The sequence below is a fragment of the Lichenostomus cassidix genome, chromosome 29 (assembly GCF_008360975.1).
Source record: "Lichenostomus cassidix isolate B80296 chromosome 29, HeHo_3.0, whole genome shotgun sequence".
Lineage (NCBI taxonomy): Eukaryota > Metazoa > Chordata > Aves > Passeriformes > Meliphagidae > Lichenostomus > Lichenostomus cassidix.
Genome location: NC_139509.1, coordinates 249,630 through 277,384, shown reverse-complemented (window position 1 = coordinate 277,384; position 27,755 = coordinate 249,630). Strand labels below are relative to the sequence as shown.

The 27,755-nt window shown below is 47.3% G+C and overlaps 1 protein-coding gene and 1 long non-coding RNA gene across 4 annotated transcripts; one reads left to right on the top strand and one right to left on the bottom strand.

Moving 5' to 3' along the window:
* Positions 1-459: 459 nt before the first annotated feature.
* Positions 460-19,516, bottom strand: LIMA1 (LIM domain and actin binding 1). 3 transcript variants are annotated; one of them, XM_085041395.1, is made up of 10 exons: positions 19,398-19,516; positions 17,405-17,450; positions 15,055-15,453; positions 11,141-11,252; positions 10,664-10,824; positions 8,288-8,392; positions 6,443-6,500; positions 6,047-6,162; positions 3,008-3,141; positions 460-2,629 (listed from the first exon to the last, which is right to left on the bottom strand). In XM_085041395.1, the coding sequence occupies exons 1-10, from the start codon at positions 19,514-19,516 to the stop codon at positions 1,621-1,623; spliced, it is 2,259 nt and encodes a 752-aa protein (XP_084897521.1). In that variant the 3' UTR covers positions 460-1,620. The 3 variants fall into 3 exon arrangements, with proteins under 3 accessions (XP_084897521.1, XP_084897520.1, XP_084897522.1); XM_085041394.1 differs by having other exon boundaries at positions 11,141-11,249; XM_085041396.1 differs by lacking the exon at positions 8,288-8,392.
* On the top strand, positions 6,473-27,755 carry LOC146425747 (uncharacterized). Its single transcript, XR_014846399.1, has 3 exons — positions 6,473-6,610; positions 8,942-25,974; positions 27,313-27,755. It is a non-coding gene; the product is annotated as an uncharacterized LOC146425747 (long non-coding RNA).

Here is a 27,755-nt window from a genome sequence, read left to right as displayed (position 1 = left end):
CTCTTATGCCCCTCCGTACCACCCAAACCCATCTCAGGCTCAAGTGACAATAACTGCAATAAAAAGCAGCTGATAGGAAGGGGGCAAAAAACCCTCAGTTGTCCTCAGCTGCCCTCGAGAGCCACCTGGAGCCAGAAATGGAAGTGAAAAATCCCTGCATGTCCTTACTCCTTTTGCTAGTCCTGTTCTAATCCCTCTTAAATTTGAGAGCAGAACTGCCCATTTGAGTCAAGCAGGAAATCACAGACACACAGTGTCACCTAGTGGGGCACCAGAGCCATCCCGAGCTGCCGTCCACTTGGAGCGACGGAAATTCACCCATCTTTTCCCTCCATTTTTATAGATGGAGAGCAGCCCTGGGGAGAAGGATTTTAGGTGCTGGTGGAGGAGAGCTGGACATGCCCCAAGAACCCCCCGAGCCTGGGCAGCTTTGGGAAATGAGATGAATCCACACTTCAATTATAATGGAAATGACCAAACTTTATTGAAGGTTTTGTCGTTAGCAGAACTGTTAAGAAAGCAGAATATTTTACACCTCAAGTATCGTTAAGATCTAATTCTCTTAAGAATACAGTACAAATAAAAGCTAATAAAAAAAAGGGCCTCCTCCTCCCCCCATTCAAGATTTTATTATTTGTAAAATAAATGAGATCAAGTTTAACAATGTTCTAATCTTCAACACTGGCAATCGGAAAGTGTCACTGATTCCAGACATTTTTGCAATGCAGCACAATTTCACAGCTGTAAGGAAAAGATTTATGGCAGCTTGATACAAGTAGGATTTCAGAATTGTCAAAAGGCCTTAAAAATCTTATCTGCAGTTTAAAATTACGATGACAAACTCCAAGTAAAAAAAGGAAATGACAATAAAAACAAACAAAAAACTCCACTTCAGATGTGTATGAAATGCAGAAATAATGCCCTGCAGACTGCTCCAAAGTGTTCACTTGTCTTTTGCAGAGACCTGGCAGCTGGCACAGCTCCTGGGAAAGCACTGAAATACACGTGGTCCAGCAATGGGCACCATTCCAGTTGTGCAGGGACTCCTCAACTGATCACAGGCAGGTTTGAGACAGAAATTCACATTGCACTCAGTTTAGGATGCTTTATTTGTTGGACACAACGCACAGAAATGTTTTTATTATTAAAAAAATGCCCAGTTGTGCCCTTTCCATGTATTAAAGTGCATGAAGTGACCATTTTAAAGCAGGCCAGAAAGTCCCTTTGAAGCTGGTCCCTAAGCCCTGCAGTAGCATTTGTGGTGATGGAGGTGGTGTGTTCAGAGGGCTGTTCCACACCACAGCAAGCACGGTGGAATTGTTAGTGAAATACCTATCGAAGCTCAAAGGGGTAAGACAGTAGAGAACAGAGCTGTTCTCATGCTGGGGACAGACACTACCTGCTGAAGCCATCCCACAGCCAGACACTTGTTCCATGCACCTAAAGAGACTCTTTGCAGGCTTCCAGAGTTTTCTAGTTGAGATAATTTGTATGTAGATTCCCTTAATGCCAATGTGCAGTGTAGCATTGCTTCATTGAGGAGAGCGGTTTGTTAAAGCTAAAAATACCCATTTCAAAAGGCCCAGCACCTTGCAGCAAGTTTTCTAGTAAAAGGCCAATTTATTCTTCATCATCATCATCATCTTCATAGTAGCGATTCCTTTTGATCTGTTCTTCCACTGACAGATCTTCCATGTCCTCACCCTCCCAAAAACCAACGTCTTGGGATTTGCGATTCTGGTTCGGAGATGATTCCTTAGCAGTCACGACATTGGCTAAGTTGGAATGTTTAGGAGAATTTGGTTCAAGAAGTTCTTCATTTGAAATTTCTGGCTCTTCTGTAGTGTGTTCTTCCTCATCTGTGTCTGCATTCACCTGGCCATTCTCTACAACATTATGCTCTACTGTTTTGGTACCAGACAATTCCTGTTCTTCCTCCACATTTTTCTCCCCAGCATTCTGGATGTTCCTATGCTCAACCTTCTTTTCCTTCTGCTTTTTCTCTACAACAACCTCTCTCTCCAGTTCCTCACTCCTTTTCAACGTGTCTCTCTCTGCCTTAGAAGGAGACAGTGAATTCTCTGTTTTATGGCCTTTAACAGATACTGTTCTAAACGAGGCTGCTACTGTAAAGGGGCGACTTCGCTCCTTCAGTGAGGAAGATCTTCTTAACTTTTTGAGATCCAGATCCACATCCTCCTGCACATCTGGCTTGGAAATCTCTTCTTCTGGGGGCCACTTCGGTTTCAGTACTTTGATGCCCTCATCTAAGGCACTTCCTTGGGTACTTTGGTCAGATGGAGGTGGCCAGGCAATCCTGAGCTTTTTCGTTTCTGCTGGTCTCTCTTCTCTCTCAGGCACAGCTGAAGCTTTTGCTTCCATACTTGCTGCCAGAACTCCCACTTTTGCAATCGGGGCATCCTCTACTCCTGGGCTTTGCGGAGTTTCTGTTGCATTTACACCATGGACAGTTTTCTCCGGGGATTCTTCACATTCAGTTTTACCTGCCCACAATTCCTTATGCTGTTTGTGTCCAAAGCCCTCATCGTAATTGCCTTTGGACTTGAAAAGCTGATTGAAGTGAGGCTTGCAGTAGATGTTCCCACGCAGAGATGCGTATGTCCCGAGGCTGTTCAGGAAACAGATCAAACATTAGGGCTCAGGACCACCGACACTGTTTTAGCTGTCTTACAGAAGAGACTCAACTTCAGCCTTCCACACATTCAGAAAGACAAGTTTACAGCCCTCAGGGTTTGTATGGCTCTTTCCAAGAATTCTTTACAAAGTTGGACTTTGTATTTTTCCCCACATAAAATTACGTTAAGGGTTTAAAAACAGCATCAAGTGCACCAGCCAGTGGCAGAACTGGTGTGTTACCTCTCCTACACTCCTGCACAAATCACGGAATTGTGGTCACTTCCAGCTCAGCTAAGCCTGAGCAGCACCCTCCTCAGCTGTGAGAGAAAAATACACTTCCCAGAGGGCAGCAGGGGAGCAGTGTGTGTACCTGAGTTTGCTGTTGCAATAGGAACAGCGGAAGCAGCTGATGTGAAACACCTGCTGGTTGGCAAAGAGCCTTTCCATGGGGTACACAGTCTTCTGACACCCAACACAGGTTTCCTTCATTGGCAACTGGAATTTCTACAGGAGGAAGAGAAAGTTTGTTAACTGGAAAACGCATCAACTGCTGGGGACTTGGCGTGGGTTCATGCACAGCTTCCCAAGCTCCCAAAAACTGCAGAGTCATTTTCTCTAATTGTGGTGCAGTGGGGTCTGGTGGACAGCAAGGGAGGAAGAAGCTATTCCAGGCCCACAGGATTGCTGTGGCTTGACAGGGAGCCACAATTTCACCCCACTGAATCACACAGCTGAAGCATCACATGCTGAGCAGTGGCTGGGAGAGAACAATGACAAAACTAAAACTGACCCAGTTCCCCAAAACTGTCTCATCCCTTCTTGCAACCTCAGTTTTTCTTGATAGGAGAATGATGAAACATTCTAGTTGATTACAGTCAGTGTGACCCTTACCAAATTAATAAAAATAGTGCAGGAAAAGAGAACCCTGAAAATGGTTTGGGTTGGAAGAGACCTTTAAAGATCATCTAGATTTGATCTCCTGCCATGGGCAGGGACACCTTCCACCAGAATAGGTGAAACAGCCACAAAAGGTGCAGGGTAGGAGAGGAAAGGAGTGAAACAGGCTGCCCAACAGTTTGAAATGATCCATTTTTGTTAAATATTTCCTCTCAATGAGGAGGAAATAGTCTCAGTGCCAATACAGCAGCAGGAAACACTCTTGACCTCACTTGTAAACAATTCTAGCTCCATCCTAAAGAAACCACACTCAGGTTTCAGGACTCACAGACCCCCAAACTTGCTCAAGAATCAAAGTGAGTGGAGCTTTGAGGTTAAACAGCTAAAATTCTTGTGTGCTTACTGAATTTCCTGAGGGTTTAGTGCAAGGATAAACTTGAGCACTGAGGAGTTGAGTGTCACTGCTGTGCAGCAATGATCACAGGTTTGTTTTCTGACAGCATCAAGGAAGCAAGAACATTGTCCATGCGAAAAGGTCACTGGATGCCATTTGCTTGTTGAAATCTATTAACACTGGCCAATGGGGAGGACACTTTACAGCACAAATTAAATAACACGTTGGCATTTTGAGGCTGCATGTTGATTACAAGTGATTTAGCAGCCCAGGCTCCACTCTGGGGTCTGCACAGACATATTCATAGTGTGGCTTTTCCTTGGCAAAGAATTACCTGCTACAAACTTACAAAAAGCTTTACGGAAAAATCTGATGGCTAAAGAAAAAACAGGAAGGTCACAGGAAGACATAATCACAGCAATTTATTTATAACAGTCTAGAAACAATGGTTAGGAATGAAAGTTGCAATGTGTAAGGGCAGATTGCTGAAGATGGAGCCAGCTCAAGGCACTTTGTCACAATCATAAAGTTTGCTGCCAATTTAATTCCATTTTAACATGTATTTATGGTTTTCAACATATTTCATTGCTTGAAGTTACAGTAAATTAAAGTTCCAATGATGGCAGCTTCATTTAAAAAATTCAGAATTCCCTTTGAAAAAGAATCCACAGTGTCTAGGTGCTGCCCAAACTCTGAATTTTGAGTCACTAAATGAAATCTCAAGAAAATGAGAGTTTACTCACACAAACAAAAATCTAATCACCTATGCTTGCCATATGGAGCAAGGCAGCAACAATTTGCTTGCCCATCAAAAAGTTTTCCTCCTGAATGCTCAGTTTTGCACAGTGGCATTGGTTTTGCACCGACACAATCATGCTGGCACATGCTTCTGCAATCATCCCCACCCAAGGAGAGGGACTTACTTGCACACAATGAGCCCTATGTCTGTGGAGAGGCCTTTTGGGCTGTGAAGAGACAGAAATTCCTTCCCGGGATACTACAGATAGGAGCTACAGGAGGAAGATGAGGCCCAATAAGTATGAAAAGGACTTGAGAGAAAGCTGAGAGTTGAGCTCACATTAGGAGGGAAGCAGAAGGCAGGAGGAGAGGTTAGGAACCAAGAACAGGAGACAGAAGCTGGAAGAGACAAATAGGAACCTTGCATGAATAAACAGCAGCTTCTATCTCACAGTGCAGAGTCTAAAGCAGTAACTGAGCAAAAGGTTGAAATGGTTTTGATAATATCAAGAGAGAGCAGAGAGCACCAGGACATGCAGGTTTTGTGTCACAGACTGAGATCACACAACTCTCACTGGCAGCTCAAATTTCCCATATGGGCATTTCTGTCCCAGCACACTGGGAAGCTACATCTCCCTGGGCTCTGAGGTCAGGGCTGTTCCTCCCCAAGATGGGGAAAACAACAAAAGCCCAGTTGTTTCCTCAGGAGTGAGCCAGGAAGTGTGTGGCAGCCCAGGGAATCAGCATCCCAACCCCAGACAACTCACGTGACAGCCTGACCAAAACGTCCAGTGCTGCCATTTGTTATCTAATCAGATTAGCAAATACATCCCTGTCCCAAAGTTCTCCATCTGCTTTATCACTCCCTAAGGAAACTGTAACATCAAAGACTCCCTTACTCAGAAAGCCAAACCTGGTTTTTATGGACTCAAGCACCAACAGTGCTCTTACTATAAAGTTGCCACCAGTTGCAGTTACCTTGGAACAGCTAGAAGAGGAGCAAAGCCTAGTGCCAGGCTGCTAAAGGCTCTGGAGATCAATACCAGGACCTCAAGGCCATCTCCAGGAGCACAGACAAGACTTGAGAGCATCCCCTGTTCGAGCCCTTCTCCCACACAGAAGAGAAGCAGCCTCTGTTGCAGGGGTGAAACAGCAACAAGCAACTCCCACCCAGGCTTTGGAGCAAACCTGACTGCTCTGAGGTGCTTTTCCATCCTGAATTAAATCCCTCTCAATCACACTCTGATGAGGACAGAGCAAGTATTGATCCAGTTACTGCCAGACCTTCACGCTTAAGCACATTTAGGCTTTTCAGTATTAAATAGGGACGTCAGTTTGTTTTAGCTCTCACCAGTGTTTGAGACCAAAGAGCTGCGTTACCTTCACGGCTTTTGGCGGGGAGGTCTCTGTCTGCCCAGCTGCTTTAGCACCAAGGTTCTGCTGCTTTGAGCTCACAGCTTTCTGCATTTCTGCCTCGCTCTCCGAGTTCTGTCCAACTGAGGGAGCAGAGGATGGAGAAAAGGCAATTACAATGGCTTTAAACTGTGGGCAGTTTATGCTCACAAGACCCACCAGAGTGTTAGTTCAAGTTAAATGGTGAGAGAGCTACCCTTAAAAGTGTTCAGTCAGGGCAACAGGAGTTACAAATGTCTTAGAGTTGCACCTGCAAATGAACTTCTAAACATGAAACAAATTCTTAAAAAGTCTGTGTTAGGCACAGGACCAATTTTTAGTACAAGACAAGTTTTTATTAATTAACCATTTGATAGGGCTCACCATGGCCATCCTCCAACAGAGCAGAGTGCAAAGACAAGCTGTTCTCACCTACAGAAACCTGCAAGAGAAAATGAGACAATAAGCACCTCTGAACAATCATGGCCCCAGAAACCCAGCAGGCAGTTTAGTCTGTGAGCACCAAGACGAGGAGAAACCTGAGGGGCTCAGGTAAGGACTTGTTTTTGAGGCACAAAAGGGTCAAACTGCCTGTCCAGAGACTCCTTGCTACAAGGCAGACACCCTCGCAGGGTTCACACACACAAACATCAAAAGAAAAGAACACAATAAAAAAGAACAACTGAATTTTAAAAAACATTTGTTGAACCATAAGCCTGTTCCAAGGTTGGGACAAACATGCTGGATCTTCCTTGTCCATTCTTCTTCAGAAACAAATTATTAATAAAAAAGTTTTAAAAACTAGAGGAGTTGGATCTACACCAGCTTCAAATACTAAACATAATCATTGCATTGTTTAGGTTGGAAAAGACCTTTAAGATCATTGAGTGCAACCATGAACAAAACATGCTACAGATAAAGCTCTTGATGTATAACTCTTTATTAAACTTGGCACTATTGCTATTAAATCAAATAGTTTTAAGTAGCTACACTGAGGAACTAAAGCACTGTAACAAGATTAACTGCAAATCATCACTAATTCACCTTAATGATTGAAAAGTCCATTGCAAGCAACTGAAATTTGTAAATTAATGCGGTAATGAGGAGGCAAGTTAGATGTATCACATCCTCTGGTTTGCTGAAAACAGAACTGTGCCCCAGTGTCCTGGGCAGAGCATGAATGTGCTCTGAGCTGCTGCAGCCACACACGTCTGGCTGCTGAATGTGCCACGGGTGCAGTGTGAAAAGTGACAGAGTGAAGTGTCTTTTGTTTCCTTTCTGCCAGAGGATTCCCATTTCTGACATCAGCGACAAGCAGTTTTAATTAGGCTCATTTCCAAAATTCCCCACGTCCCTTCCAAAGGACAGCCCTGGCTCCCAGACAATGCTCCATTCAGGTTCTCATTGCACCTGGACACCTCAACGAGTAACTGCAATTACAGTTGAATACAAGAAATTTTATTCAAATCTTCCATTCACAACGGGGAGATATTCTGATTTAACAGGTGCTCTTTTAATTAACTCACCTTGGAGCAGGAAGCAGCCTCGGCCAGTCGGACACGAAGCTGCTCAGCTGTCTCTGAGGAGCAGCTGAAAGCAAAGATTTGGCCCCTTGCCCAAGGAAGGCTGGAAAGCTCTAAAAGCCCTCCTGGCATTAAGCTGCCACGTGTTCAGCCTGGCTGGAATACACAGTACCCCAATTATTATCCAGCTACTTTTATCCCGTCTGCTGTCCCCAGTTCAAGGAACAAATGCTCAACTCCAGTTTACAGAGTCTCAATTTATAGCTGAAGCTCAAAACCAGGAACAAACCCAAACTGCCATTCTCAGTTTAAATTTTGGCCACTAAAAGCAGAAGAAACAGTGACAAACTCCTTTTTCTTGGGTCATACATAGCTGCTTGTGGGGTTTTTTTTTGATTGTGTGGATTGTTTTGTTTATAAAAATCCACCATAAAACAAACCTACCAAGACAGAGAAACTCTCCCAGAAAACTTATCTCTAGGCATTCTCTTCCACAAACACTTGCTGGCTTGTAATTCAGAGACAGCCTAAAACAATTAATTTTAAAAAAATCAGGAATTCTGCAGCACATAATTAACCTGCATCAGCTGCTCACGTTCAATTCCCAGATGGCATGTGGAACATGGAACCAGCATATCAGCTGTGCTTCCACAGCCAGTTCCACCTAAAGTGAAGCCCTTGATCTCCACCAGCACAGACATCTTACCTTCTCCCCATCCTGACAGGAACTGAAGTCCTCACTTGGTGCCATATTCTCCTTCTGCCCAGATTTGTAATTCTTGACTTCACTCTCACTGGCTTGAATCTCACTCTATAGGACAAAGCACTGGAAAGGTGACAGGTTCTTTTCCCCTAAGAAAACACTTGCTTTCTATTTCTCTTGAAATGTTTTAAAAGCTGTTTTTCTAGTATGTGGTGTGATAAATAAAGGAAGGACCAGAAAAATGTATAGAAACTTGTTAAGTGACATATTCATATGAGGGAACAGGATTGGGTTGTAGAATTTTACTGTGCTCTAAGGAAGTAATGCCAGTGTTTTCCTGAACAACCCTCTTCTTCCAAATTCCTGTTTAAAATCAACTCCTAAATATTCACTGCTCAATCCACATCTTCCTTTTCCAGAAATGTTAACTTTTGACTTGGAATGACAAATATTTCCAGGCAAGCACGTAATTGCCAAATACAATTTGACAAAAAAAGCAAATCCCACATTTGCTTCAATTCCAGTCAAAACCCTGATTCTGCCCTTTCCTGAGATTTTTGTTCTTGATAGACTGACATAAGACTTTCACAGAAGGATCTTTCAGCCTTTAAAACCAATAAAATCCAGTGAAACCTCGTGTTTCTTTCATTGCCACAGGACACAAGATCACTGGAAACCTCGTGCTTTTCACAAGGCATCTTCTCTGTGCCATGAGAGAGGAAGAGCCACACAGTAGCACCAGCATCTCACTGCCCTTGGAAACAACTCTCCACAAAACCAACCACATGCAAGAGGTTTGTAACTGAATGTTGGAATTTAATGCTTAGATCTCTAAATCTGCTGTCCAGCACCTTTCCCTCCCCTTCCTGCATCCCTTGCAACACACAGAACTGATTGTTCCTCATCCCCACTCGAACCAAGCATCTGTCATTTTTAATCCAGACCTAGTCACACCACAATGCCCTAAAACAGCTGTTCCCAAGAGAGATTCTGGCTTTCCTCTGTAGCCCAGATGTGAGAGAGGCAGCACAAACACCACACTTCCATCCCAAAAAGCCCTGGTTGTTTTGGCAGCAGGGAAGGAGAAGCTCCCAGGGTTGGGGCTGCTGTTGGAACAGCAGACACTGCCCTCAGGAAGCCTCGTCTGCTCCATCTGACGCTGCTCTCGCCCACATGCCAGGCCAGAATGGGCAGAGATTGTGCCCAAATGGGGCATCCTGGGAGCATCAGGCTGGACTGACACTAAACCAAGAGCATTAGGGGGCCTGCAAACAGGAGCCTCTGGAGAAATGGCAAATCTCTTGCCACCAGGACTGAATTTAGTGGCACAGCCACCACTGAGCCCCAAACGGGAAAAGGCATCAGGAAATGAGCCCAAGCAAGGCAAGGAGGCAGAAATGGGCAATTAGGTTAATCAGATTTGTTGCAGTGGCTGCAAGGACTTTCCATTCATGCAGGGAAGGTTTTACTGACCCTCCTCCCACAGCTGGGGAATCCAACCCACATGCAGATGAAATTCAGGAATCATTTGAGCTGGGTAGGGGCCTTTGGCTCTCCACAGAGACTCCTGGGAAACAGGCACTCCTCTGAGGGACAACCAGCACTGCAGGCTCTAATTTCCAGGGCAAGTTTTCCAGCTTAAAAAGGCCCTTCCTCTTCAAATCCATTACACTGGTTAATAAAAGTATTACTTGAGCAATAAAAGTTCCCATCATTCAGCAAAAGTATCAGAAACTTCCAGCAAACATACCTAAGCAGTTTTTAACAAAAGCTGAGATTCCTGAAACCTCCTCATCTGCAACACTCCATTAATTTGTTCAGCTCCTGATCAAATATTTGCAAAACAGGCAGAGATTCACTCACTGCAAGAGTTTAATTGGATTCAGAGAGTGGTGAGAAGTCCTGAAGGGAGGTGAAAAGCAAAAGCGAGGGAAACTGGAGATCCCAAAGCTGCAAGCCAAGAGATCCAAGTTCTGAGCACTGTGTGACACAAAGTCACTTCATCTCACTGTGCCTCAGTTTCCCACTGATGGACAACATGGAATTTAATTTTCTTTTTGAAACAAAAACAACAAACATGCAGAGAACTACAGACACTCAGAAATAAAAAGAATGTCAGCTATGCTTCAGAAGGACCTCAGTCAGGGTGCCAGCAATTAATTCCTTGGAAAACTTTCAACATTGTTCCAGGAAGATGCAAATATACTTATTTCTTCCTGCAGTATGTAGGGACAGCTCTCCATCAGAAATTACTCCTATGGGCACAGAGTTTTTTTCCAAAAAGCATGGCATTACCCTCAAGCAGCCTGGTTTCCATAAGATCTTCTTTCCAGTCTCAGGCTGAGACAAAAATTCACTTCCACACAAGCCAAGACTCACCATGGGAATGATGCCTGAGGAGCTGCCCTGCTTGGACACAGCTGCCTGGTACTTGGCCAGCCTGTCCTTTATGGATGTCTCCGTTAAACGGGGCATGTCCAGGTTCCTCCTGCTCTCTGCCTTCTCTGGGCTGAGTCCTGGGCTGGTCTCTACAAGATACCCTGAGAAAAAAAACCATGAAAAATTCATAACTTTCAGAACACTCACTAAGACCCTTCTTGGGAAGAATAAACGCATATGAGTAGTTGTTGCCATTCTCCCCAGGGCTGTGCCATTGAGGACACTAAGTTGTGAGACCCAAGGGAACGGCTGGAGCTGTGTCAGGGAGGGTTGGGTTGGATATCAGGAAAAGGTTTTCCCCCTGAGGGTGTCAGGCACTGGAGAGGCTCCCAGGAATGGTCACTGGCCAGGCTCCCAGGAATGGTCAGAGCCCCAAGGTCACAACCCACCCAAACCCGAAGCCCTGATGTTTCTCACCTCCTGTGCTGTGGCTCCTCTCTCCTTGGGCGCCGTCGCAGTCCTCCGAAGAGAGGCTGTTCTCCGAAATCCTTCTGCCCACGGCTGCCCTGCGTGGCTCCAGGGGGCCCTGCTGGGGACAGACCCTCCCATCAGCTGCCTGGACACACAGGGATTGCTGTGCTAATCCCTTCAGAGGCACAGGTGTCACTAGCAAATCTGCTTTACTGCAATAAACAAGTCTAGCAGGTGACATCTTATTTAACCAATATAAAGTTTGATCACAGAGTATCTGACCCTCTGTCACCTGGAAAACACTTTCTTGGAGAGGTCAGTCGGTACCCTTTGGCACTTCTCTTGGTTGAGAAAGATCACATTTTTAGGTAGTTCCCACTGCATATACAAACCTTCAGTCTAGATTTTTGCGTTTTATGCAATTTGTATTGAAGCCAACAGCCAAGGTCATTGTATGAAGATTTAAAATCAGAAAAAGGATGCAGGGAACCACCTATCCTAAATCTGCATTCATTTTCAGACATGGAAAAAGGAATTAATAGTATTGTAATAAAAGTTATCTCGAGTTACTTGTTTTGGTTAGGATAGTTCATGCATTTGGTACCAAATAATTCCCTGATTAGGTCTGATAAGGCTGAAGCTTAAGCAGAAGAGTGTTAGAGATAAATATTCTCAGATCTCCAGGATAATCACTCTCTGCTCCAGAGCTGGACAGAGTGTCCTGCGGCACCACACAGATGCTCTGGCTGCCTCAAGCAGATTTTATTCTTATTTGTTGAGACCAACTCCCCAGAATCTAAATCTCAATAAAAGAAAGCGTGAAAAGAAATTTCTGCAGCTTTGATAAAAGCTCGTGAGCACAGAGTTAAATTGGACTCCATCAAGGTAGGATGTATTCACAACTGAAAGTCAACCTATAACATCCTAGAAGGTGCTGAACCTTTGTTTCCTCTCTAGGAGGAGTTAAATCACAGTTGGAAATTCAGATTGAGGCTCATGCAGAGAAAAAGGCAGGTTTGGCAAGATGCTCCAACCACACATTTCCCCCCCAATTCCAAGGGCTTTCTTATTTGCTGGTGACCAAACTGAAGGAAATTCCAAAGTTTTATTTTCACAGAACTGCAGTGCAAGATAATCACTGTGAAAATTCAGGCTGCTTTCCATACAAACAGCAACCTCACCAGGAAAAGAAAATGCAGCTGGAAAACCTTTTTTTCCATTAGCATGGGAAATAGTTTCTATTTCTGTGGTTTAAGACTTTGGTAACTTTTCTTACTGGAAAAGAGCTTTAGCTCCGACAATTCTTTTCCTTCCACTGACCAATAGGCTCAGGTCTGGGAGTGTCTGCACACTTGTAAGGACTTGCAGATCCCTCATTCCGTGAAAATTATTCTTACATGATCCTTATTCAGCCAATGTCCCCTTTAGCATCACCCCAAGCCCATCGGTCTGGGATTCCTGCAGCTCAAAAATTTGGAGTCCAAAAGGTCCAGCAGGAAAAATTCCATCAGCTTCCCATGGCAAAGCTGCTGCTGCTTTGGAAAGGAGACAAAATATTCCTCGTGTGTGGAAAGCCCCAAGTTCTCAGACTTAGGCAAGTGCAGAAGTACCACAAGCACAGTTAAGGCTTCGCCTGGGGCACAGAGTTGGGAAAACCCTGAATGGAATTACACCTATTTCATTGCAAACCTCCCGTGTCAGACATGACTCTGCCAGGAGGTCACCTGCATAGCACTGACAGGTTTGGCCTTAAAGAAAAGAACACAAACCAGCCTGGAGACTACTTTTTCAGAAATGCTGCAGATCTGATTCTCCTCCTCCTCTTCTGCTCCCCCCTGGCTCTGCTTTCACTATCACTTACAGGAAGAATCCTTTGAACGTCAGGTCTTTTATCAGTTCCAGTCTTTGCTTAGTGCTGAACCAATCCAGACTGCCGTGCCTACCCCTAATGGGATTAGAGCAGTTTGTTTCCTTGAAAATGCAGTAAAAGAAGATCTACCTCCTATCTATTGCAGAAGATGGAGCAAAAACTGAGAGAAAAATGAATAAGTGATGAGATTTTACTTATAAACCTGAAAATGGGAGTAGGTTTGTTCAGAGTGGGAGATGGAATCAGGAAATCCAAACTCTAACCTGGACCTCTGCTCCAGACCTGCCCAGCAGCCACGAAAGTGATTTATCAGCATTGCCACAAACCTCCAGCCATGGTGCTCCTTAGTTCACACATAGGTTTCGTCAGCAAAGCTCTGACAGCACCAACACATTAAGTCTTCAGTAAATTCCAAGGAAAACTGCCATCTCTCAGCTGAATTTACAGCTGGACTCAGTGACAGAAAGGTATTTTCCACCAAAGCAGTTCCACGAAGCCTCACTCAGGAAAAAGCACAGGAAATAAATGGGAGAGGCAACTGCAGAGCTGCAGTTGGCCAGACTTAGGCAGTGCTGTCACCTCCTGGAGCCACACTTGGGTCCCCACAGTGCCCAGCTCCCCTCACTGCACCGACATGACACCATCCTCCCTTCCCAGATCAATTCCCAGAACCAGGAATCGAATTCCAAACACACTCCCTCTCCCCCACATGTCTAAGCTTCAGAACATTCCTTTTCCCTTCTGCAGTAAGAGTAACAGATTAACTCAGCATAGGAATTTTGAACCCAACCTGACCACTTCTGTGCCTCCTGGATGGTGTTTACTGTGTTTAGTTGGTTTTCAACAATGTTTGAATTGCTAAACTTGACAAACTATAAATTTCAGATTCACTCAGCTCCAAAACAATTTATACCCCAGACTGAGATAAAGTTACTCGAAGCCCATCTGCAGAATTCCTGGGGAATTCTGAGTGATTAATCCTACAGCAAGAGTTCAGGGAAGGGCTATTATCATGGGCAGCTTTCACATCATGACAAAGACTCCAAAAATTCAAGTTGTGAAATGACTTCACACAGACCCAAAACTCACTCTAACACAGAGTTGCTCCTCTGAGCTCTAAATCGTTACATATTGAAACAACTTTTGTCCAAAATGTGTTTGTTTCACTCAATACTTCAAGAAAACCACCCGCAGTAAAACAAAGCCAGGAGGAGAGGAAACTATGAGAAAACTGGAAAATCCACCAGCATCCAGGCCTCGCGACTGTGTTGCAAGTCCCCAGCATATGCAACTCATTTTGCAGTTAAGCAATTCCCCCCGGGACACGCCGGCTGCAGTCCACATGCGGGATCAGATTTCATGAGCAGTTGGAGGAAAAATGCGAGCCCTGAGCATTTGCAAGTCAAAACTAGTGAGGGCAGGAGCTGCTCTGGCCATCTCGGCTTCGTCTTCCCCCAGTGAGGATTTTTTTTTTTCTATAAGAAACATTTTGCAAGACCCAAAGATGAGGGAAGAGCGAGGAAAAGATGGGAGTATTTCAACAAATATGTGTGTGACTCATACTGATACAGATATCAAAAACTCTCACAGTGCTTCATCTCGGCTGCAACAGTCCCAGTGCTGAGCTCACTTCAAACAGTTACTTATTCTTTCATACATTAAATATATATATAAATACCTACAGATATGTTTTTACACTGTTCACATTTGCATAACTCATCGTAATCTTCACATAAAACACAAACAATCCCAACTTACTAAAATAAAATTCATAAATTCCATACTTATTTTTCCCTCTTCCACTGAACCCTATCAAAAGCAAATTCTCTCTACCCCAACGAGCAATCCCGAGCTCCCACAGCTCTGAGCACCCTGCACACACTTGTGCGGCTCGAGTAGGTTACTAACACCACGATGTTCTGTTTTCACTAAAACAATGAACACAATATTTGCAGAGTCAATAGCCGGAGCCACTCCCTCCCGGGATTTTCCTGATGCCGCAGAGGCAGCAGCTTTATTTGCCCCAAGATTTGGAGGGACAGATCCTTACCTTGGGCTGAGTGGCTTCGCCCTTCTCGAACATCATCTTGAGCTTGGTCAGGGGCACGTTGTACTTCTCGATCCTCCCTGGGGACTCCGAGCTCTCGCTGGCTTCGGGCTTTTCCATCTCCCTGGGCTCTCTCACGCAGTTGTCCATGTCACCACGCTCCCGTGAGCGGCCGCGGGGCTCTGCGCTGTCACCGGCGGGACACTGCGGCTGGCCAGAGGCAGCTCCGGGCCCCGGGGAGGGCGAAGGGGTGCGGCTGCTGCCGACCTTGTGCCTCACCTCGGCGCAGCTGCTCCGCGCCGCGTCTTTCCCAGACTCTGCTCCCAGCACCGGATTCTCCCACTTCTTCTTCAGCACGCTCAGATTGCCCCTGGTGAAGTGAGCGGGCAGAGTTTCTGTGTTCTGCAAGGAACAAGGAGTTAATTCCAGCTCTCTGCAGCACTTCCTTTCCATGCAGGAGGAAGCTCAGCACCGATCTCGCTCCCGGCCAGCTGTGAATAGTTCCAGCTGTGCCACATGGAGAAAGCATCCAGCGTAGGGAAGGAAGGAGGGGGAGAAGAGAAAAGTCAGGAGTAAGGCAGGAAGTGAGCAAACAGGAATGGCCTTATAAGGCAAAAGGGAATCAAACCCCAGGAGTTAAATGCCACACAAAAGACCTGAATCCACATATGAAGGAAATGGGACTCAAATTCACACAAGGAGGGTCTCCCATCCCAGAACAAGGGAAGAGGAGCAATGCAGCCATGGGAGAGGGCTGGTGTGCCAAATGCTGCAGTGTCTTCGGAAGGCAACAGCCATCAGGCCTTCCAAAAGCTACAAATTAACTCTCAGAAACCACTAAATTCTTGGAGTTACCTGTTTGTGCTCTCATAACAGTAACATTTCAGCTCCCAGAGACCTGCCCAGGATTTTACACCTCACAGCCAAGACTCAAGCCAAGCACCCACAACAAAGATCCTTCTGCTCCAGTTTAAAATAATCAACAATTTGCTGGGATTTTTGTTCTATTTCACTCAACCCATTGAAAGCTCCAATGAGGACACACAGGTCACTGTCTCTGCCTCACCCCAAGGGGGAACACCTGGAGCAGCATCCCCCCACATCCAGGTGCTTCGCAGAGCAGTTCTGCTCTAGCAGCTCCCCCTCCCCAGAGCAGCAGCCCAGCCCCTGCCTGAGCCATTCCCACCCAATACCTGCCGCCATTGCATGTTTGCTGTCTGTCCCTCACGGAGACCACTTCAAACTCATGGCAAGTGGAGCAGGACTGCCCGGCTTACAGGAATTAACCGGGATTAGCAGCTATATTAGGATTTAAGTCTCTCACCCTATTACTCTTGTGGTCACATTTTGAACGCTGCTTTGCAAATTGACTTGAATCCACCTATGCTTCAAAAAAATCAGGGTGTTTGCTGACTGTGTTGGAAAGAAAGCAGTGAAATGATAAGGGAAGTGTTGTTATGGAACAGAAACACTGAAAATTGTGCAGCAGATTTCTGTAGGAACACCTCTGGAATCCCAGAACACTTCCTAACACAAGTCTGTCCAGCTTGAGACCTGCCTGTTCCCTGATCACAGGAAGATTGACAGACACAATGCATAAACAATGAAGAATATTGAAGACTAAAAAGCAGTTTTTAGAGTGCTTATTTTATCCTACCTATATCCCAAACAACAAAGAGTGACTGCCTAAGCATTTCAAAAATCAAGGCAGCAGCTTTGCTATAGATCCTGAAAGTTTTGGCAGTGCTTTAAGACACAAATTACTTTGAGGAGCAGGACAAAGCCCTGCAACCTTCGTGCCTGGTATTTCAGCCAAGGTTCCCTGACCCCGGAACTCCCAAGTGCAACAGAGTTCACAGGAGGGAATGTGGGGCTGTAACAGAGCCAAAGAGGTTGGCACTGCCTCATCCAGGGGCATTTGCAGCCCTGTAAGTCATTGCAGAGGAGATCCTGCAGCTCTCAAAGGTGCATGTTGGATTTCAGGCAGGCTTGGAGGTTTCTTTTAAGCACATTGAAATGTAGTTAAGAAGGGAAGAGGCACGACACAAGTGCCTCCAGGTAAGAACAGGAGCTGGGTATTCCTGGCTTGTGGTTAACTCATTTTGCCTTTTGCTTAGGAGAGAATTGATGATTCAACACAGCTTTGGGCAAGAAACTTCATTTCCTTTCCTCCACACTGGGGAAAAAGCATGGAGAATGAGGCAAAAGCAAATCCCATTCTAAGCTAGGTTTTCTAGCAGCAATTTTGATATTCCAAAAATCAACTGTCACAGCAATATTCATGCAGGTGATCCATCCTGACTGCAGGCTGTGCTTATTCCCCAGGAAACAAACACTTATACAAAACACTTACAATTCTCTTCTTCTCAGCAGTGGCTTCTTCAGCAGCTCTCTGATACCTTTGAGAGAACGAAAAACAAACAAAACCCAAGTTTGAACCAGAATACTGAATGGTCCTGAAGACAGCAGAGATATTTTTCCCCCACCAAGGGTTATGTGCACTCCCCAGATCAGCTAAAACTAGAGGCTGGACAAACAGCAGCAAATAACACAAAGCCAAGCGACAGACATTTTCAGTCATCCAGTTTACAGTAATAACATCCATTAATATTTTTCATTCCCTAAGCACTCTGATCCCCAAATAGAGACAGTTTACCTTGGAATAGCTGTATTGTTTCCACTACCCAGCTGTCTGCTGTGCCCCCTTGCAGGAATAACTCAGCTCTTTATACAGCAGCTGCTGAACCAGAACAAATTCCAGCTTGGCATACAAAAATCTCCGTAAGTGACAGTGGGTTTTACTCTTTGGGTTGGGAACTTCCCCCATTCAGCACTCGCCTGCTGGGCAGCTGAGCCATTGCAGCAGCAGGAAGGGTAATCACAGCCCTCTGCAGATAAGCAGAGGATCATGAATCAAAGTCCTTTAAGGAGCTAAAGGAAACTCCTAGCAAGCTGCACTGCACCGGGAAAGTCCCCCACAGCCCTCACTGGTTACTGCACTGCACAAGGTGATTGCACTTGGCCTTTGAAATAAGAACATTAGTGACAAATTTTGCCATTTTAAGGAGAGCTCTGCCTTTCAGAGAGAAGGAGCTCAGCGTCTGCTTGAGCAAAGCGTGTTTCTGTTCTCCTTATCTGTGGAATTTTGCTTTTGACACAACAGTGAGTGAGTTACAGGCTGCTGTTGCTCTGTGAGTGTAACCTGCTCTTTAATCCATACAAACACACTAACCCACATCTCTGCACTATAAAGGGTCCAAATCCAGACATGATGTGCTGAGAAAGCATTGCTGGAGGAAGAGGGATCAATACTGGAAGAAGCAACAAAGAGGAACACAGATGAAAGCTGAGTAGCACCCGGAAAATAGATGAGGATTGAAGTCGCAGCCCTTGCTCTGTGAGTCAGCCCAGCACAGGGCACTTTTTGAGTCTCTGCTGTTGCCGTTTGTGTCTCTGACCTGACAAAACTGGGATGGAAAAAAATGTTTTCACATAAAAATATTTAATTAACAGTATTTAAAAAGTTGCACTCCTCCCAAAGGGCATCAGGGTGGCAAAGCCAGAGAGCAGGACTGTGTTTTTCCAAGGAACTGACCCTGCCTATCTAGAGGGACACTGCTCGATTAAGGAAGAGCAGTTTGGATTACTTCCAATAAGCCTTTTTCAAGGGATTATCAACATTTAGCAAGATGACCAGGTCCTGTAATCAAGTTTCAGCAAGTGAATAAATTACCTTAACAAGGTGGTGACAGCAAACAGCTTCTCCCTGGGCCAGAGATCCACAGAGGAACTCGGGAGCTCTGGTTGTGTAACTGTTCCCCTCCTATAGACTCCATAAAGTTTGCTCCACACTCCAGAGCCAAATACTCCAAAACTTTGTTACCCTATCAATGCAAGAGCCTAGGAGACTCAGTTGCTCAAATCCCATTGAAAATCCCAGCTGTAGCCTATATAATTCCTTAAGGAAATAAAAGCTTTTCCAGGAAATGCGTTGGTTACTATCACTCAGATTGCCCTGGGTATACAATATTTATGGTTTGAGTGTAACCCTTTACCCTTTATCCATCTCTCAGACCAAAGGGAAGCTTAATATTCCTTTTCTACCCAAATCAGGGGAAGTTTAGGTTGGATATCTGGAGGGTCTTCCTCCAGAGGGTGCTGGGCACTGACTAGGCTCCCCAAGGCTGCCAGAGCTCCAGGAGCATTTGGACAATTCTCCCAGGGATGCACAGGTTGGGACTGTTGGGTGTCTGTGCAGAGTAAAGCAACTGCAAGCACAGCAGGTCCTGCCCAAGCCACCAGCTGTCACTACACACAGCTGCTGCTCCTGGCCCCTCAGCACTTACTTGGAGAACCTCTCTGCAAGGGCCGAGGACTTGTTCTTGTTGACCAGGGAAAGCTCTTTTGCAGTGATTTTCAAAGATTGGGAGGTCCATTGCCTTCTGTTGAACGGGGAAGGCTCCATCTTGTGTCCCCAAATCCCTGCTCAGGAGGAAGGAACAGTGTCAGCAGTAGCAACTGTGAGCAGAAAAGCAGTTTCACAAAATGATTTGCTCCTGCATTCCAGTGCCACCAATCCTGACCTCTCAGGACCTCGTCCATCAAGTGACTTAAAAAAGGCAGCAGATGACAGTTATAACTTCCCCTGCAGATGCCATTGAGATGGTGCCCTGATAAAGCCAGGGCACAATGCAGGGCTGAGGGCAGCGAGAGGCAGCACAGGGACAGAGCTGTGACCGGAGGATGCCACAGTGACACTCCTGTCACACACAAACACACAGGAGCTCCAGAAAGCCCCAAAGTGCCCTCACTTGCTCTGCTTTCAAACCAAATGTGCTGGCTTTTATGTAAGAGGGTTTGAGTTACGAAACTAAGAGGATGTAATTACTATACAAATATTTTTCATTCACTCTTGTGTTCACTTTCAGCGCAGCAGCGTTTCCTCTGTGAGCTCAAACAAGTCTCGTGTTCATGGAGCCAGCTGTGCTCCTCCTGTTGCAGTAGTTACCAAAATATCAGTTAAATAGTATTAATTACCTAAAAACCAGCTCCAACCACCCCATCCTGCTGAAACAGGAAGGGATTTTGTCCAGCTTTTCACTGCAGAATCCAACGAGAGTATATCAGATTTATTTTTTACATAGTTCTCTTTTGTGGAGGAGGAAAGGAGGGGAGATTAATTTAAAGAGTTCTCTGATAAGACAAAAATAAAGCCTGTAGGGCAACGCCTTTCCTTTTTTCCTCTTTTATCCCTAGTCCCATGTCACACAATGCCTGTGGCAAGGGCACAAACTGACCCTGCAATGCCAGCTCCAGGCAGGCTCTTCCTTGTATTTTCCATTAATTCCTTTAACGGATTTGCACAGTCACGGAACTCGGGATGCAGTCTGAGCCCAGGTCTGCTGGACACCTGGACACACCTCAATGGAAACACCTTCAGACAATGTGGTGTAAACAGTCGGATCAAAGGAAGGAAAGGCAATGTTTCCAAAATCCTCACAGGTATGGAATGCACCTGCTCAGAAATGACAGACATGGGATTCTGCAACACCTTAGTCCAGGAGAATTCAGGGGCACAGGCAGAGCCTGGCAGTTCCCTGTGCTGAAATGTCCTGTAAACCTCCATCCAGGCTGTGCTGAGAGGAGAGTGCTCTGCATTTGACTGGCCTTTGACATCAGCACAAATCACTGTCCACAAAGGATCTCATTTCCATCTTCTCCCTTTTTAAAAATCATATTGCACACACAAACAAAACCAGTATTTCTGTGACTGCAGGACGCAGCCCCCAGTCTCCATCCCCAGGAGCCTCAGAATACACACACAAGAGATTACAGATAGAATTTACTGCTGGAAAATCCCACAAAAAGAATTCTGTCCACACTGAAGATCAATGCTGAATAAGCCATGTCATGCCACAGTTTGTTTTGTGACTCATCTTGAGCCAAAGGGAGCTCACCTGAGGCCCTGCTGCAATTTAAATGGCCTTTCACAGAGCTGGGCCCAGGAAACAGGAGCGGGGCATTCATCAGGGCTACCCTGGCACAGGGAACAGGTGCTCATTGACACACGGAAGGACAGCTCAGGAAAACACTGAGAAACAAAACTGAATGGAATTGTTCACAAAATAACCCTGATTTGGATGCCTGAGCATCCCATTGCAGCTCCAGCCAGCCCTGCTCAGGGCTGCATCTTCTCCCTGCTGAGTTTTTCTGTTTCCCTGCCATTCTCCATCCAAACCACAGGTGCATTGAGCTAATCTGGCCTGTTTAGGCAAAAAGCTCTTTTTAAAGGCAGCACCTGCTGGGACGTTCAGCTGGAAAGAGAAGCAGCATATCTGGAATCTCAGTCACTAGGAATGACATGAAACAGAACTCTGACATGCCTTGAAACTTGTGCTCCCACATTTTTATGCCATTCCACATTCTTAGCACCTTCTCATTCATTTACAGTTTTGGTGTGTTCAAGTATCTCTGGGCTTTCTTTGCTGCTCCTTTTGAATGGTTTATTCAGAGTATTTTCAGAAAATACATATTAATATTTAAACAAGACTACGAATGCTCTGCCTACTGCAATGGAGACAGGTTCTTTGGAAGGTCCAGAGGAGATGGAGGAGGAGACAGGGATCCCAGAGGTGTGCCAGATGTTAGGGAAGGGAAGGACTGTGATTGAGCCCCAATCTACCACAACGCATCAAATCTACATCAAATAACTTTATCCAGGACTTTAACAGCAGAATATAAATCCATCTATCTGGCAAGATCCTCAATAGAAAAACCTATTAACGCTTGCCCAAGGTGGAAGTGGTGGACTCCTTACAAGTGGCTACAGGAATGGCCACCCGCGGGCACCACGGGCCAGCCCCGGGCACGGCGGAGAGCAGGAGGCTGCGGACGGCGGGGCCGAGCAGCGGCGGGGATGGCCGGAGCGGGGCCGGGTTCGCCCCGGACAGCTCGGACTCACCCGCGGCCCAGCGGAGTCCCGCAGCAGCTCCAGGTGGCTCCGCTGCCGGGGGAATCCCGGCGGTCCCGATCCGCACCCCGCGCTCTCGCCCCGTCCGAACCGGGCGGGGAGAGATCCCACCGCACCTGTCCCGGCCCAGCCGGCAGATCCTACCGCACCTGCGTGTCGCCTTCCCGCCTCGCCCCACGCACCTGTCCCGGCGGAGATCCCACCGCACCTGTCCCGGCTGAAACAACGAGGCCCAACGCACCTGTCCCGGTGCAAGCGGCGACTGCACCTCCGCGCCCGCCGCAGCAACGGGCAGCGCTCTGGCCACGCCCCGGGCACGCCCCCAGCCCTTTGGCCCCGCCTCCGAGGCGGCGGTCACACCCCTAACCACGCCCCTGTGCATCGGGCCACGCCCCTCGCTTGCCCCTGTTTCCCCCAGAGCTAAAAAAAATAATTGTGTGTATTCGGTGCTCCAGCCCATTTCCCAGCTGCAGTTCTTGGATGTGGATGTTGTCCCAAATTCTGGGCTGTCCCAAATTCCTGTGCTCGCGGAGCAGCTCAAGATCTGCTGATTGCAATCAGGGAGGAAGAATAACATGGATGAAAAGTCAGACTGTGCATCAAAGACAGTTTAAAGCCTCAGCCTCTGTGCCCATGCTGGCTACGGGAGAGCTCCATGTGCCAGAGGGATCTGCTGTGGGATTAGTGTCCAAATGAGGCCATCCCAGAACATGAGGCACCTCACAAAGCTGCAGGATGGGCCAGGAGGAAGAGAACAGCACTTAGGAGATGCTGCCATGCCTTAATTAATTGTGTGTGGGTTTTCCAGGGTTTAATTTAGGGCATTACAAACATCCTCTTGGGTTGGACTGTGACATCTCCAGCACAAGGACCCACTTCAAGTGGCAGCAGGAGATGTTTGGGCAAGTGTGTGAGCAAAGAATGCCAAGGAATCACAGAGCCATGGAATATCCTGTGTTGGAAGGGAGCAACCAGCCTGCGGCTGTAGAGAACTGGCAGTGACAGTGCTGTGATCTCATTCCCGAGGTGCAGCTGAGGGCTCTGAGTTCTGATCTCATTCCCCAGTTGCAGCTGAGGGCTCTGAGTTCAGCATGGATCTAAAATGGGGATTCTGGTGCTTTGGTGAGAGGTTGTGAATTGCAGGTTGATGAGTCAAGGAGATATGAACAATCCTGCTCGGGGAAACAACCCCAGATGTAGTTATTAATGGGTTGGTGGTGCCTGTTGCTTTCCAGGGAGCACTGGTGCTCCTGAGCTTCCCACAGCCCAGGCCCAGCAGACAGGGTGAGGCAGCAGCTGGAGAAACCCTGGGAAAAAGCTGGGACACCATCATGGCTTTTTTTTGGTTTTGAGGTCTCCACCCAATCCGTAAACTCCACATGACCCCTCCCAACAGCACCACTGGTTTGTTTAATCAGTGATTAAACTGGAATTTTACTTCCATTTCCAAACACACTCTGTCAGTCCATACATTCCCTTTTTGTTTTGTGATAAAGCCAAGGCAACAGAAAAACACCACTTGAAACTCCTGTGGCATGGCTTTGCTAAGGCAGCACTGCACACCTGGAGCAGGGGTTCTGATGGGACAGCCTGAGCTCTTCCCTGAGCTCTTCCCTTTCTGCCTGCAGGTAACTTTAGCCAGGCAGCTGCTCACTGAGGCTCTTTTATTCCCGGGCAGTCAGAGCTACTTCTTCTTCTTGGGTTACAGAATCCTTTCTTCCTCAGCCCTTGGGGACTGGGAGAGACATTGGATCCATGTGCTGAACATGACTGATTCCTTCCCAGCCATGTCAGGTAATTGCAGAGGCCACAAATGAGCAGGATGGATGGATTCCCTCCAGGAAGTGTGTTCCCTGTGGGACAGAGGCAGAACTGCTGAACCCTTTCCTGGCAGCTCCTGGCTGTCCTTGGCATCCCAGCTGGAGCTCTGGAGTTCTGGTCTGTGGGCAGGAAAACCTGAGTTCCTGGTCCTCTAACAAACTCATCCAGTGTTTTTGGATCTTCCTAATTAGCCCTCGGACATGACTCTGGCAGTGTTGGGAATTCAGGAAGCACCATACCTACTTTACAAGGGTGAAGTGATGAACAGGAATCCAAAATTGCTGTTGAGTAACCTGAGCTGGGATTAAAGTCTGGGGTCCTGCCCTGCCTCTGGGGCACTGTGTGCTCCTTTTCAGCCAAGACTATCATGTATGGATTTAAATGCCCTTGGGAAGAGGTATGAGAGATGGATAAAGAAGGGAGAGCAGGAAGATCTCCGGTTTTGCCAAGATCATTGGTAGCAACATCTCCCAAACAGCTCATGAGCTTCTCCTTCCTGATGGTGTGCCCAGGGCAGGGCTGCCCAGGTGAACTCATTAATGCCATTGCTTTTATCCATCTCTTTCCTGGGGCTTATCGGACGCTGCGAGGCCCTTTGGACTTTTTTTGCCTTTTGACTTAATTGCCTTTGAGGCACGAATGCAGCCCTGAGGAACTGTCCCAGCACAGCTCCTGGCCAAGCAGGATGTCCCTGGTGTCTCCAGGGCCTTTTGCTGAGCCAGGGCCTTTGGGGGAGTTAAACATTAACTCCTTCCCAGCTCTGTCCAAGGTCCAGGAGGAGCCACACTGGGTCAGCCTGGCGGCTGCACTTCCTGCTCCTGTTCTCTCCTGGTGATTCATTCACTCCTCTGTGCCAGGAAGTCTTTGAGCTGGATGGAGCAGTGAGAAGGTGGAGCAGGGACACCTCAGCTCTCCTGCATGTGCCACTGGAGATCAGCTCTGAGGGCTGCATACCCTGCTGGGTGTCCTGGCTGGAATGCAGTGCAGCAAGAAGGGAAAATCCTGGGTGCCAAGAGACCCACCTGAGCTACAGAAAAATTCCCCCCACGTGTAGCAGTGCCAAGCTGGTGCCTCACAGCAGTTCTGTGCTCCAGGAAGGAAGCTGTGAATCCATGTGAGCCTGTTGCTGTCCTGCTGTCCCCTGCATGGATTGTTTTATTTGATCGCATTAAATAGAAAGGTAAAACCTTTTCCCTGTGGCCATTTGAAGAGCAGCAGGACAGGAGGCAGATGGGAAGAGCTGGTTTATTTGAAATTATAGCACAGTTTCTACACTCCAGCCCTGCCAAGGCTTTGGGTGTAGCCAGGGTCTGCCACAGGAGATGGATTGCTCAGGGCTGGCTGCCCCTGGAGCTCCATGGGTTTTCCTGGCGTGTTGGAATCAGACCCCGTGATGGCTCCAAGCTGTCCAAGGCACCTCTCCCACAACTGTGACTTGGTTTTGCCTGGAAAAGCCAATCAGTTACTTCAGCACTGATGGAAGTTTGTGAAAATACAGTGGTACAATCTCTGCTGAGCTCAGGCCCAGATGCAGAGCCAAGAGTCTCTCTGGCTTTGGATAAAACTTTGCTGTGGTTACCAGCATCACGGGATCATGTGATGGCAGCTGATCTCTCCAGTCTCCAACATTCTCACTCCAGGCCTCTTCTGCTGCACAAAAACACCCTGAGTGTTCAAAACATCATCTCCCTGCTTGGGTAATCATTTACTGATAGCAGAATTATCAGCCAAGTGTTGTTGAAGATACTCCTCTGCCACTGCTGGTGTTTCTGATCCTGCCAGGCCTTTTCCCAGCCACAAACCTCCAGCACCCTCAGTTAAAGGGATTTCCAAACACACACAGCTTCTCCCTCCAGCCCAAGGACACACTTTGACCTGCTCAGCACAACATGCTATGTCTGTTGATACCTCCAGTTTGGGCTCTCAGCCCAGGGAATTACGGGGCAATGAGGTCTAAGCTGGACTCTGAGGCCCTCTGACCAATCTGTGCCTTGAAATGACTGTAAAGGAACTCTAGGCAGAGAGAAGGGCAGGAACATGTCAGCTGGGAGCTGCTGCTGCTCCAAGATCTCTGCCCTGTGAGGAGCTCAGCCCTGGATTTTCTGGGGCTTCTTCCTGCAGGATAATGCAGGGTAAGGACAGGCAGAGTCAGCTCTGCCACAGGGTTGGTCCTCTGGAGAGATGAAAGGGAAGTGGTTTGGTGGCCAATTGAAAGTCGAAGCTTTAAGGACGAATTAAAGCCAGATGTTTCCAGCAGCTGCTGAGCCCAGCCTTTTGTGTCAGAGCCACCAAGGAGGCCTGGCAGCATCGGCAGAGCTCCATGGTGGGAACACCCTGTAATCCTGAAGGCTCCACCACGGTGCCGGAGGCTCCCTGGCTGTCTGGGAGGAGGGAAGAAGAGCTGAGGCAGAGATAGTGCTGCCAGCTCAACATTTATTCTGCATCTAAAAATATTTATTCCTTGCTGATAGTGGGGATGGCAGCAGAGGTGTGGTCACCAAATTTAGCACCTTTGGGGCCAAGAGGTGGCTGAGCCATGTTGGCATCAGCTCTGCAAGCGCAGGGAAAGATGTGGTGGGGAACAGGGACAGAACATCACCCCTGGGCCAGAGATTTGGCTTGGACCCCTCGGACAGGCTGATGTCCAGGTAACCAACAGGGAAAGCTTCAGCTGTGCAGGGACCTCATCAGTCAGGGACAAGAAACAATTCCTGCCTTTCTTGCGGTGTTTGTATTCGTCTGGGATGGAAGTGAGTGACCATTGCAGGGTGGATGGAACAGGGGGGAAATAGCAGGAAAAGAGAAACCAACTCCTTGCTTCGGCACAGCTGGGGAGGCAGCAGCATTTCACAGGGCGAGGGAGCGCCCAGACCTCAGGGCTGCCAGCAGGAGGGAGGTCCCAGCTCACACCCAGGAGTCATAAATCTCTGCCAGCACTGCTCCTGCTGCTCCTTCACACTCTGCCTCGTGGCTGTAACATTCACTCCTGGCTTCCTAAGGCCAAATTCCTGGTGCTCTCGGGGTTACCCTGAGGTGGAGTTTCCTCTTGCGAAATCAGCAGATGCCAAAAATGTCCTGTAGACTCTGAGGGCTGGGAAAGGCTCTGCTCACTCTTTAGGTCTCCGTGTCATGGTCCTCATCTTCCTCCTGCCCCATCCCAAGCCCTGGGATGCTCCTGCTCTAGAGGAGAAGGGGAGATGCCCTTGAATCCAGCTGGAGTCCACCCGTTCACTGCTCTGGAACACTCTCGGCAGGAGAAACAATTGTTTCTGCCATGATTCCAAACCCAGCTGTTGGGAGAAGCCTTTGGGAGCAGAGCAGGGATCCAGGCAGCTCCTGGGCTGCCCTGAATGGGGCTTAAGGGGAGCTGTCTGTGCCTCACCAGCCTCCTGTGCAGTCACAGCTGGTGACTAACTCGAAAGGACCTTCCTGGATGTAAACACAGAACTGGTTTTTTCACCTCCCAATAGGTGGGAACGGGACCTGGTCATTTCCTGGCTCTAGTGGAGTCACTCCTGCATTTCTCCCTTGGATGACATGGAATTGTTGTCACCCAGCAAGAATTCTTTACTGGTTCTATGGACCAGGCCTGGTTCTCCACCCCAGCCAGCGAGTGTCACTCCTCTGTGTCCTGGAGCTGCTGCCCAGGACCTGCCAGCTGGGCTGTTTGCTGGGCAGCTTGTGCTCTGTGTCTAATCCCCGCAATGGATCCTGATTACTCCCTGGCTCTGACTTATCCACACGGATCTGCCCATCCCTAATTGCAGGTGATGGCATTGCTGGGGTCCCTCACAGGGCAGTGATCCCTGGCAGGGGACCTGAGGGTGGAATTTCCATCCTCTGCCCACACTGGAGTGTTTTAATTCTGTTACAGAACACTTTTTGATCACCCAAACCAGCAAGCTTCCCCTCA

Coding starts and splice junctions, on each gene's coding strand:
- LIMA1 (XM_085041395.1), bottom strand. CDS start 19,516: ATGGAGCCTTCCCCGTTCAACAGAAGGCAATGGACCTCCCAATCTTTG. Junction 11,253..15,054: donor GCGAAGCCACTCAGCCCAAG/GTAAGGATCTGT, acceptor GTCTGTCCCCAG/CAGGGCCCCCTGGAGCCACG. Junction 8,393..10,663: donor CCTCAGGCATCATTCCCATG/GTGAGTCTTGGC, acceptor TTTGTCCTATAG/AGTGAGATTCAAGCCAGTGA.